The sequence below is a fragment of the Eretmochelys imbricata genome, unplaced genomic scaffold, assembly GCF_965152235.1.
Source record: "Eretmochelys imbricata isolate rEreImb1 unplaced genomic scaffold, rEreImb1.hap1 Scaffold_35, whole genome shotgun sequence".
Lineage (NCBI taxonomy): Eukaryota > Metazoa > Chordata > Testudines > Cheloniidae > Eretmochelys > Eretmochelys imbricata.
In genome coordinates this window covers 380517-392824 of record NW_027554347.1, presented here as the reverse complement: position 1 = coordinate 392824, position 12308 = coordinate 380517, and the positions used below count along the sequence as shown (strand labels likewise).

The following is a 12308-nucleotide window of genomic DNA, read 5'->3' as shown; positions in this document are numbered from 1 at the left end:
TTATACCCCGCCCCTAACGCCCCCCGCCCGCCTCTAACGCCCCCAGCCCCTTTATACCCCGCCCCTAACGCCGCCCGCCCGCCTCTAACGCCCCCAGCCCCTTTATACCCCGCCCCTAACGCCCCCGGCCTTTTTATACCCCGCCCGTTTATACCGGCCCCTAAGGCCCCCAGCTCCTTTATACCCCGCCCCTAACACCCCCCGCCCGCCTCTAACGCCCCCAGCCCCTTTATACCCCGCCCCTAACACCCCCCGCCCGCCTCTAACGCCCCCGGCCCCTTTATACCCCGCCCCTAACGCCCCCGGCCTTCTTATACCCCGCCCGTTTATACCGGCCCCTAAGGCCCCCAGCCCCTTTATACCGCGACCCTAACGCCCCCCGCCCGCCTCTAACGCCCCCAGCCCCTTTATACCCCGCCCCTAACGCCCCCCGCCCGCCTCTAACGCCCCCAGTCCCTTTATACCCCGCCCGCCTCTAACGCCCCCGGCCCCTTTATACCCCGCCCCTAACGCCCCCCGCCCGCCTCTAACGCCCCCGGCCCCTTTATACCCCGCCCCTAACGCCCCCCGCCCGCCTCTAACGCCCCCAGTCCCTTTATACCCCGCCCCTAACGCCCCCCGCCCGCCTCTAACGCCCCCAGTCCCTTTATACCCCGCCCCCCGCCCGCCTCTAACGCCCCCGGCCCCTTTATACCCCGCCCCTAACGCCCCCCGCCCGCCTCTAACGCCCCCGGCCCCTTTATACCCCGCCCCTAACGCCCCCCGCCCGCCTCTAACGCCCCCGGCCCCTTTATACCCCGCCCCTAACGCCCCCGGCCTTCTTATACCCCGCCCGTTTATACCGGCCCCTAAGGCCCCCAGCCCCTTTATACCCCGCCCCCCGCCCGCCTCTAACGCCCCCAGCCCCTTTATACCCCGCCCGCCTCTAACGCCCCCAGCCCCTTTATACCCCGCCCCCCGCCCGCCTCTAACGCCCCCCGCCCCTTTATACCCCACCCCTAACGCCCCCGGCCTTTTTATACCCCGCCCGTTTATACTGGCCCCTAAGGCCCCCAGCCCCTTTATACCCCGCCCCTAACACCCCCCGCCCGCCTCTAACGCCCCCAGCCCGCCTCTAACGCCCCCAGCCCCTTTATACCCCGCCCCTAACGCCCCCCACCCGCCTCTAACGCCCCCGGCTCCTTTATACCCCGCCCCTAACGCCCCCCGCCCACCTCTAACGCCCCCGGCCCCTTTATACCCCGCCCATTTATACTGGCCCCTAAAACCCCCAGCCCCTTTATACCCCGCCCCTAACACCCCGCACCCGCCTCCGGCCCCTAATACCCCCGGCCCCTTTATTCCCCCTGTCCCTTTATACCCTACCCCTAGCCCCCCAGGCCCTTTTATACTCCGCCCATTTATACCGGCCCCTAAGGCCCCCAGCCCCTTTATACCCCGCCCCTAACGCCCCCCGCCCGCCTCTAACGCCCCCGGCCCTTTTATACCCCGCCCATTTATACCGGCCCCTAAGGCCCCCAGCCCCTTTATACCCCGCCCCTAACGCCCCCCGCCCACCTCTAATGCCCCCGGCCCCTTTATACCCTGCCCCGCCCCCCTCCCCTCTAATGCCCTCGGCCCCTTTATACCCCGCCCCGCCCCCCTCCCCTCTAATGCCCCCGGCCCCTTTATACCCCACCCCTAACCCCCCCGGCCTTTTTATACCCCGCCCGTTTATACCGGCCCCTAACGCCCCCCGCCCACCTCTAACGTCCCCGGCCCCTTTATACCCCGCCTCTCCCCTCTAACGCCCCCGGCCCCTTTATACCCCGCCCCTTTATACCCCTCCCCTAACCCCCCCCAGCCCTTTTATACCCTGCCCATTTATACCAGCCCCTAAGGCCCCCAGCCCCTTTATACCCCGCCCCTAATGCCCCCCACCCGCCTCCCGCCCCTAACTCCCACGGCCTTTTTATACCCCTCCCGTTTATACCGGCCCCTAAGGCCCCCAACCCCTTTATACCCCCCCAACGCCCCCCACCCGCCTCTAACGCCCCCGGCCCCTTTATACCCTGCCCCTAATCCCCCGTACCTTTTTATACCCCTCCCGTTTATACTGGCCCCTAAGGCCCTCAGCCCCTTTATACCCCGCCCCTAACACCCCCCGCTCCCCTCCCCTCTAACGCCCCCGGCCCCTTTATACCCCGCCCCGCCCCTTTATACCCCGCCCCTAAGCCCCCCGGCCCTTTTATACCCCGTCTGTTTATACCGGCCCCTAAGGCCCCCAGCCCCTTTATACCCTACCCCTAACTCCCCCCGCCCGCCTCAGGCCCCTAACACCGCCGGCCGCTTTATACCCCCTGTCCCTTTATACCCCGCCCCCTGCCCGTTTATAGCGGCCCCTAAGGCCCCCAGCCTCCGCCCTTTATACCCAGCCCTTAATGCCCCGTCCCACCCCCCAGTCCTTTATACCTGGCCCCCCCCGCCCCCACCTGTTTGCCCCCCTGTTTTTGGGTAACTGCGCTTGGCCTGGGCCCAGGTCAGATGAGCCCTCCCCCGCCCCCCATCCCCGCTCCAGTAACCAGCCGTGACCTTCAAACCCTTTTATTAGTGGACACTCGGGTCTCGTTAACAGCGATTCGTAACAAAACGCCCTCATGTAGGACAGAGACTCCCGCATGGACCCCGCGTCGCTGCCGCTCCTGCCCCCACTTCGGCCGAGCCTGCGCCCGGGTTACCAGCCAGCTCATCCGCCCTGGCTCCCGCCCCAGGGCCAGGGGGCACTGGCAGCCATCCTGTCCCCCGATAGAGGTGCGCCCGGCCCACGTGCTGCGAAGGAAGCAGGAGGGTTGAAGAGCTCACCTCAGCTTGATGGCAAGAGGCCACCAGGAGGGAGGGCTGGTGGGGCTGGAAGAACGGATCGAGGATTCGGGGGGCTGTGGGGGGGGGTCCAGTTTGAGGTGGGTCTCAGGGCTCACATGATGGTTAGGTGCGGAGACTACGGCTAGAGAAAGGGCCGGGGTGTCCTGGCGTGGTTAGAGATGATGGGTCGAAGGGGGAGGATTGGGGTCAGAGTTGGGAATTTGGCCAGCGTCCCACTTGGGGAGGGGCATTGAGCGTGGGGTGAGGATGCGGGCTGCCGGAGAGGTCTGGCATATCCTGAGTCGACTGAGGGTTAATACTGCTTAGGAACTGGGCTTGGGCTGAGTTACGGGGGGCAAACAGTCAGTGTGGTTGAGAAATCCGGCCATGGACGGTGGTTTCTTTTTAGTGTTGCAACGGGGGCACAGATCGTGGTTAAAATAAGCCTTACTGCCAGAGCAAAGCCTGGAGGTTGCTAGGTTTGCATTCAAGTGCTGATGTTGGGTTTAGGAGGACAGGATTGGCGGTAGATGCCGAGGCCCCGATTTGTGTGAAGGACTGTACCCGATGGTGACACCCAGCCAGGACGTTCCAACCTCACAAGTGACTACATTAAAATCTGGATGGAAGGACGGTCAATCTTTCAAGGGGACAAGATGGCCGACTCATGGGCACGGAAACAAGATGGCAGAACCATGGTTAAGAGGAGAAAAATGGGCAGCCCGCATCCAGGAACCAAGATGTTGGACATCGTCAAGGAAATAAAATGGACAAGCCGTGTCAAGGAAACAAGAAGGCCGTCCCATGTCAGTTGAAGAAGCTGGTGGAACCGCAGTCAAGGCAAGAAAATAGCCAACCTCCCAAGGTCAAACGAAGAAAATGGCCAACCTATGTCAATTGAAGATGGCCAACCCACATCGAGGGAACAAAATGGCTGACTCCTCAAGCAAACAAGGTGGCGAAACCATGGTCAAGAGAAGAAGACTGCCAACCCACGTCACGGGAAGACGACAGCTGACTCGCAGCAAGGCACTGAAATGGCGGCGGCATTGGGCGAGGCGGGGAAATGCTATGTAAACAAACTCCACGAGGGCCGTGTCTTTGGCGGGCCACCTCCCTGCTCCCCCTCACATCTTCTTCACCCGACTCTCCAGCCCCTCGAGTTCCCTCATCACCTCCCGGGGCAAGTCGTCGTTGACCTGCTCGGTCAGGTACTTGCGTACCTCCCGTGCCTCCTGCTCCCAGAAGGCCTTGGGCAGAGAGAAGAGCTCTTGGAAGTCCACCTTGGCCAAGCCCTGGAGGTCGAGGGCCCCTTCCCGGGGCACGTAGCCGATGGGCGTCTCCCGCGCGCTCTCCTCCCCTTCCACCCGCCGGAAGATCCAGTCCAGCACCCGGGAGTTCTCTCCAAAGCCCGGCCACAGGAAGTTGCCGGCCGCGTCCTTGCGGAACCAGTTGACATGGAAGATCTTGGGCAGACGGACCCCGCGCTGCTCCTCCATGCCCAGCCAGTGCTCCAGGTAGCGCCCAAAATTGTACCCGAAGAAGGGACGCATGGCGAAGGGGTCGTGCATGATCACCTTGCCTGGAGTGGGGGCAGAGAAGGGAAGGTCAGCCAGGGGGCTATGGGTAACCGGGGATGGTGGGAGTGCAATACAAAGAACTGTGGGTAAATTGGGGGAGGTCAGTGCAAAGGACTGTGGGTAAATCAGGAATGGTGGGAATCTACCACATTGGACTGTGGGTATTCAGCAAGAGTGGGATTCTGGGGCAATGGATTATGGGGGATTTGGCACTGCAGGACTCTAGCACAAAGGACTGTTGGTAGCCTGCCATCATGGACAGTGGCGCAGTGGATTGTGGGTAATGGGGAGACACTGGGATGGCATAAGGGGAGCCCCAGAGCTCATGTTTCCCAGGTGGGAGCGGGGGGGATAAGGAGCGTGGGGCCCAAGCAACGGGACCCCGGCATCCGGGGGCTTTTACCTTTGTGTTCGGCAGCCGCGGTGGACTCGGACCTCATGGCGCTGCCCACAAAGACGCCATGCCGCCAGTTGAAGGCTTCGTAGACCAGTGGCACCCCTGGGGAGAGGGGGAGAGCAGCGTGAGCCTGCTGAGGGACCCAGGAGTCCGGGAGGAGGCGGGAAAGGATGGTGGGGGTTACCTTGGGGTCTCCTCCCGCCGAAGATGATGGCATCAATGGGGACACCCTCGGGGGACTCCCAGGCCGGGTCCATGATGGGGCACTGGCGGGCCGGGGCGCAGAACCGGGAGTTGGGATGAGCACACGGCTCCTTTGCACCTGGCACAGAGAGAGAGGTTAGGGGGCGCCGTGGGGAGGAGCTGGTGGGGGAGGAGGGGGAAGCGGCCATGGCCCTACCCGGAGCCCAGGGCCGCCCCAGCCAGTTGGTGATGGAGGTGCCGGGGGGCAGGAGCTGGTCGATGCCCTCCCAGTAGACGCCCCCCTCGCTGGTCTCTCCCACGTTGGTGAAGAGGGTGTTACGCTGCACCGTGTGCATGGCGTTGGGGTTCGTCTTCATGGAGGTGCCCGGCGCCACCCCAAAGAACCCGTTCTCGGGGTTGATCGCCCGCAGCCGGCCTGGGGGAGGGGAGAAGGGGTTAGCTGGGGGGGCTCCTTGCTGGGGATCCCCCCCACCACCACGCTGGATCCCCTCAGACACCCTCTCCAGATGGGCTCCCCTAATGCCCCCTGCCCCTTTATACCCGGCCCCTAATGCCCCATCCCACCCCCTGCATACCCCGTCCCTTTATATCCCAGCCCTTCACCTTGGGGTTCTTCCCACATCCCCCCGCAGATCCCCTCTGCCCCATCCCAGATCTGCCGCCCCCATCTTCAGCGTGTCCCCCAAAACACCTCCCTTTTCCACACACCCCCCACCTCACCCTCGCTGTCAAACTTCATCCAGGCTATGTCGTCCCCGACGCACTCCACCCGCCAGCCTGCCAGCGTGGGGTTCATCATGGCCAGGTTGGTTTTCCCGCAGGCGCTGGGGAATGCAGCTGCCACATACTTCTTCCGCCCCTCGGGGTTGGTTATGCCCAGGATCTGGGGGGTCCAGGGGGAGTGGGAACATTAGGGGCTCACGTGGGCTCCCTGCACTCCACCAGGGAGAGCACAGGGGCAGCAGAGAGCGGGAAACCACCCACAATACTTTGCAACACAGTCTTGGGCTACCCAGCAACCCACAATCCTTTGCAGCAAAGCCCAGCAGCTCTCAATTACACACAATGCTTTCCAAGATGGTCTCAGGCTACCTTACTACCCACAATCCTTTGCAACAAAGCCCAGCCACCCCAAATTTACCCACAATCCTTTGCAACATGGTCTCAGGTTAGCCAACAACCCATAATCCTTTGCAACACACTATCCAATTACCCACAGTCCTTGGCATCGTGGCCCCACTGCAGTCAGTTACCCACAATCTTTGGTGTGTGAATCATCCCACCATCTTTTGCACCAGACTCCCATTCTCCCCGGTGACCCACAGGCCTTTGTGTTCACAGCTGGGCGCTCAGATTACCCACCGTGCTTTGCAACAGAGGCTGGCTCCTGTCAGCCTCCCACAAGCCTTTGAGCCAATTACCCATAATTCCCCTCTGACCCCCTGCCGTGGCCAGTGGCCCCGGGGGGTCGAACTGGGTGGCCCCTTTCCTGCCCCACTGGCATCAGAAACAGCCCCATTCACCTGGGATGTCAACAGGGTCTGGGCATTGATTAACTAATATTTGCTCGTTAAATATCCAGGAGTGAGGACGTAAACACAGAGTGGCCTTTGGTCCCAGCCTGCCAGGCTCAGAACCCAGGAGCCCCAGCCGCTTCCCTCCCCCCCGCCCACTCTAACCACAAGACTCCACTTTCCTCCCAGAGCCAGGATAGGAGCCAGGACTCCTGGCTCCCAGCCCCCCTCCCCACCCCGGCTCTAACCATGAGACCCCCCCTCCCCTCCCGGAGCTGGGTACAGAACCCAGGAGTTCTGTCTCTCAGCCCCTCCAACTCTACCCACTCAACTCCACCTGAGCTGGGGATGGAACCCAGGCCTCCGGGCCCTGCCCCTCACCAGCATGTGTTCGGCCAGCCACCCCTCGTCCTTGGCGATGCAGGATGCAATCCGCAGAGCGAAGCATTTCTTCCCCAGCAGCGAGTTCCCGCCATAGCCGCTGCCGAAGGAGACGATCTCCCGGCTGTCGGGGACGTGGGCTATCAGGGTCTTCTCGGGATTGCAGGGCCAGTTGTTCACCAGCTCCTCTGCGGGGTGGGGGCAGAGACGGGGGAATAGGGGGTGAAGGTGTCTGGGGTATCGTCCCACTGCTCGCACCAGCAATTGGGCGGGGTTGGTACGGGAGAGTTACCCCACCACACCCACCAGTGTTGGGGGCTGTATATGCATCTTTGGGGCATTATCCTACGGCACCCACCAACATCGGGGGCTGGGCTATATGTCTCTCTCTCTGTGGGGGGTGTTATCCAACTACACCCACCAATGTTGGAGGCCAGGTTGTGTGTCTCTTTGGGGGTGTTATCCCACTGCACCCACCAGTGTTTGGGGCCGTGTGTCTCTCTGGGGCATTACCCCCCCGCCGCATCCACCCATGGGACAGACTGGGTTGTGTGTGCCCAGCCAAGTTACCCCACCGCATCTGCCAACAGCCCAGGACTTACCTTCCAGGGGCAGGGGGCGCCCCACTGAGTGGAGGCACTTGACAAACTCCCCCTCACCCAGGGCACGGAGGACGGGGGCCCCCATCCGGGTCATGATCCGCATGCTGGCCACCACATAGGGAGAGTCCGTCAGCTGCACCCCAATCTTCGAGAGTGGGGAGCCGATGGGGCCCATGCTATAGGGGATGATGTACATGGTGCGGCCTGGAGGGGGAGACAGAGCGATGGGCATAGGGGGATGGGGGCCCATTTCCCACCCCTGGGTGCCCCCTAGAGGAGAAGGGCCCGTCACCTTTCATGCAGCCGGGGAACCGGCCATCCATGGCCTCCTGGAAGCCTTTGGGGCTCATCCAGTTGCCCAGCTGCCCCTTGGCACCCCCGGCAGGGATGGGCACCGTGTCCCGCTGGTTCTCCGTCACAATCACAGTCTTGCTCTCCACCCGTGCCACGTCCTTGGGGTCCGTGCGGGCCAGCCAGCTGGGCGGGGAAAGAGCCAGGGAGTCATTCCACCCTCAGCACCTTCTCCTCCAGGGATCCAGGCGTCCGGGGTGGCAGGGAGATCGGAATGGGGAACGGGACCCAGGCATACAGGACGGCGCTGCAGCCCCTGGGTGGGCAGGGAACAGGATGGGGAACAGGACCCAGGTGTCCGGGATAGCACTGCAGCCCCACGAGGGAGGATCTTAGGAGAGCCGAGAGCCTAGTGCAAAGGACTGTGGGTAACTGGTGAGAGCAGGACAGGGGATCGGGGGTAATTTGGCCCCACCAGTGCAAAGGACTATAGGTAAATTGGCACAGTGGGAACCTGCTGCAGAGGATTGTGGGTAGTTTGCAAGAGCAGGAGCAGCGGATTGTGGGTAGTTTGTAGGAGAAGGACAGTGATGCAAAGGACTGTGGGTAGTTTGTTTTGAACAGCGGGGAGGGGACCAGACCGATACGGGTCAGGGGACCCAGGCGTCCGGGAGGCACCTACCAGTTCTCATATTTGCCCAGCTGTTTGATGACGCCCTCAGCCTCCAGCAGCCCAAGGATGGCCCCGTTCTCAGCCTCAGAGCCGTCACAGACGTGAATGTTTTCAGGCTGGCACAGCCGCACCCCGTGCTCCACGAACGCCCGCAGCCTGCCCGGCAGCCGGCTCAGGTCCCCGCTCGGCACCCGCAGGGCATGGGCCGACCGGACCGGCGCGCCCCACCAGCACCGCAGGGAGCGGGCACCCTGCCTGCAACGGGGAGAGGGGTGAGGAGAGGCTGGGACCAGATCTTCCACAAGAGCGTGCGAGCACACACAGGCCTCTCTGGGTGTGCACAAGGGCGTGTGGGCTTGCAGTGAAGTGTGCCCACGTGTGCATGCACTCCCACATGGCAGAGCCCACACGAGAGCGTGTGAGCTCGCACACCGGTTCCTGAGTGGGCGCTGCGGGGATAGAAACGCACACGGCTGCCTGGGCGCACACTGGGGTGGAGACGCTTCTGCCAGCGTGGCTTAGCATGCACAAGAGTGAGTGTGCACAAAGGCTTGTGCACTTGCATAAACTCACATGAGCGTGCACAAGAATGTATGTGTTTGCACAAGTGTGTCAGAGCATGCAGAAGACTGCATGATCTTGCACAAGCATTGCTGAGTGTGCACAAAAGGTTGTGTGCTCACATGAGCCTGCATGAGAATGCACACATTTGCACTCCCAGCTACCTTCGAGACACCACTGACTAATGGGCTATTACCAGCAGGAGAGTGAATTTGTGTGGGGGGGTGGAGGGTGAGAAAACCTGGATTTGTGCTGGAAATGGCCCAACTTGATGATCACTTTAGATAAGCTATTACCAGCAGGACAGTGGGGTGGGAGGAGGTATTGTTTCATGGTCTCTATGTGTATATAATGTCTGCTGCAGTTTCCACAGTATGCATCCGATGAAGTGAGCTGTAGCTCACGAAAGCTCATGCTCAAATAAATTGGTTAGTCTCTAAGGTGCCACAAGTACTCCTTTTCTTTCTGCGAATACAGACTAACACGGCTGTTACTCTGAAACCTGACATTTGCACAAGTGGGTCAAAGCATGCACAAGAGTGCATAGATTTTCACAAGAGTGCATGTTTACATGTGCTTGCACAAGAACTCCTGGCAGTGCCGGACGTGAAATAATCGTGCAAACGTGTCACAGAGCTAAGAGGATGCTGGGAGCACTCCGAGCCAGGTGCAGATTTGCCCAACGCTCGTGGTGCCGGGACACGTGGCAGTGACTCTGCGGCGGGTGTGCCGACACGAGGACCTGCGAGTGTGCGAGGAGAGCAGCCGTGTTTCTGTGAGGGCGTCAGCACTGTGGCAGGTCCCACATGCATGTGCCATGCATGTCAGAGCATGCGCAGCCAGCCCCCACCCCATCAGTCTGGGGGGAGCTCTGCTAGATTAGACCAAACCAGCACCCCCCACCATGCCCCTCACATGGCCTTGGGGGCAGGGCGTGTGCCCCACAGCAGCCTGGAATTGGCAGGCTGCCTGGAGCGGGGGTGGGGACAGCTGGCAGGGCAAAGACCAAGAGGCAAGACACGTTGCCTGGACTTTCACCTGGTGGCCGCGGGCGATTCTGGGTAGAAAAGTTCGAGGGGGGGAGAGGGACAGAGGGGCAGCCCCCCAGAGGGGGATCGGCCAGGACGTGCTGTCCCCAGCGCTGACCCTGGGGACACTTGCCCAGTCAGGGGTGGATCCCAGCCAGAGAACAGCTGCTGCCTCTGGGGTGGGGCACGGCCACACATAACACAGCACCCCCCCCCCGTGCCCTGCAGCACGGCCCCCCTGGGGAGGACAGCAGGGGGCTGCGGGTTGGGAGTGAGGGGCACCTTTCAGTCTCCCATCCAAACGCTTGCCCGGCCCTGACCCTGCTGAGCAGAAAAACAAACCGCAATGGATCCGCTGGGGGGGGGGGGGGGGCGGAGCCGGGGGAGGGGCGGGTGACGTGGAAGGAACACAAGGAAGTGAGGGCCCCAGCCCTGAGAAACACAACACGATCCCCCCCCGCTGCCAATGCCCCCCACTCCCAACCCGCAGCCCCCTGCCAGCCCAGCCCCCCCAGCTCTGCCAATACCCCTCACTCCCGACCCACAGCCCCCGCCAGCCCAGACCCCCCACCCCACTCCCGACTCGCAGCCCCCGCCAGCCCAGACCCCCCAGCTCTGCCAATGCCCCTCACTCCTGACCTGCATCCCCCGCCAGCCCAGCCCCCCCACCCCACTCCCTACTCGCAGCCCCCTGCCAGCCCAGCCTCCCCCACTCCCGACCTGCATCCCCCTGCCAGCCCAGACCCCCCAGCTCTGCCAATGCCCCCCACTCCCGACCCACAGCCCCCGCCAGCCCAGACCCCCCAGCTCTGCCAATGCCCCTCACTCCCGACCTGCATCCCCCTGCCAGCCCAAACCCCCCCACTCCCGACCCACAGCCCCCGCCAGCCCAGCCCCCCCAGCTCTGCCAATACCCTCACTCCCGACCCACAGCCCCCGCCAGCCCAGACCCCCCCCCACTCCCGACCTGCAGCCCCCGCCAGCCCAGCCCCCCCAGCTCTGCCAATGCCCCTCACTCCCGACCTGCATCCCCCTGCCAGCCCAGACCCGCCCCCACTCCCGACCTGCAGCCCCCGCCAGCCCAGCCCCCCCAGCTCTGCCGGTGCCCCTCACTCCCGACCTGCAGCCCCTGCTACCCAGCCCTGGGCCCCCATAGTACGGGCACTGAAGGGAAAGAAAGAAGGAATGAATGAAGACCGGGCAGAGGAATGGGGGATTCGGGGGCACACGGGAGATGCGGGGGGCACATAGGGGGTGCGGGGGATGGGAGTGCGGGGGGCACATAGGGGGTGCGGGGGTTGAATGGGGGATGCAGAGGGATGGGGTTCGGGGGGTACATCGGGGTGCAGGGGGATGGGGGTGCGGGGGCACATAGGGGTGCGGTGGCACATGGGGGTGCGGGGAATGGGGGATGCGGGTTCGGGTCTACATCGGGGGTGCAGGGAGATCGGGGGACACATAGGGGGTGCAGAGGACAGACCGACAGGGGCGGAGACACTCACCCCAGGAGTCGGGTATACGGCGCAGTCATCCTGCGTACTGTTCAGAAAGGACCCAGTCGTCCGGGTGCCTCTCGTACCGGGGCGGTGGCCCCGTTTTAAAGGGGGATCCCGCCAAGCGGGGGGCGGAGCGGGGACAGGCGGGGAGCTCCCTGTCCTTCTCTCTGTCTCGGTCTCTCCCGCCGTTACCCCGGTTCTGATTGGCCGCTCGGGGCCAGGCCCTGCCCCGCGTATGATGAAAGACCGGGGTGGTATTGCCTGGACAGACAGACAGAGGGGCGGGGCCAGGTGTTCCAGGCCCCGCCCCTCTGTGTCTGTACCAATGTGCCCCGCCAGCCGGTTTGTTATTGTAGGGTCTCCTGGGGGTTGGGGGAGGGAGGGGGTTTGTTATTTTAGGGTTTCATGGGGGCTGGGAGAGTGGATTTGTTGTTGTAGGGTCTCCTGTGAGTTAGGGGACTGTTTTGTTATTGTAGGGTCTCCTAGGTGATTGGGGGTGTGGGTTAGTTATTGTAGGGTCTCCTGGGGGCTGAGGGGGCCTGGTGTGTTATTGCAGGGTCCCGGGTATTACAGGGTCTCAGGAGGGCTTGGGAGGCTGGCCGGGGGTCCCAGGTCCATGTTCTGGCTGCAGTTACAGATTCTGGCCAGCAGGTGGCAGCATCAGCGCGGAGACCTGAGTGACCCCCGCCCCCCTCGCCTGGTCCCTCCCTCTCCCCTTAGCTCCTCCCCTGCCTGCGCTT

At 63.0% G+C, this 12308-nt stretch overlaps 1 protein-coding gene across 1 annotated transcript; it reads right to left on the bottom strand.

Moving 5' to 3' along the window:
- Positions 1–2567: 2567 nt before the first annotated feature.
- PCK2 (phosphoenolpyruvate carboxykinase 2, mitochondrial) lies at positions 2568–11808 on the bottom strand. The gene is made up of 10 exons (XM_077806917.1): positions 11575–11808; positions 8493–8738; positions 7812–7996; positions 7520–7723; positions 6918–7105; positions 5743–5905; positions 5219–5437; positions 5003–5140; positions 4825–4920; positions 2568–4423 (listed from the first exon to the last, which is right to left on the bottom strand). The coding sequence occupies exons 1-10, from the start codon at positions 11601–11603 to the stop codon at positions 3969–3971; spliced, it is 1923 nt and encodes a 640-aa protein (XP_077663043.1). The 5' UTR covers positions 11604–11808; the 3' UTR covers positions 2568–3968.
- Between the last annotated feature and the right edge of the window lie 500 nt (positions 11809–12308).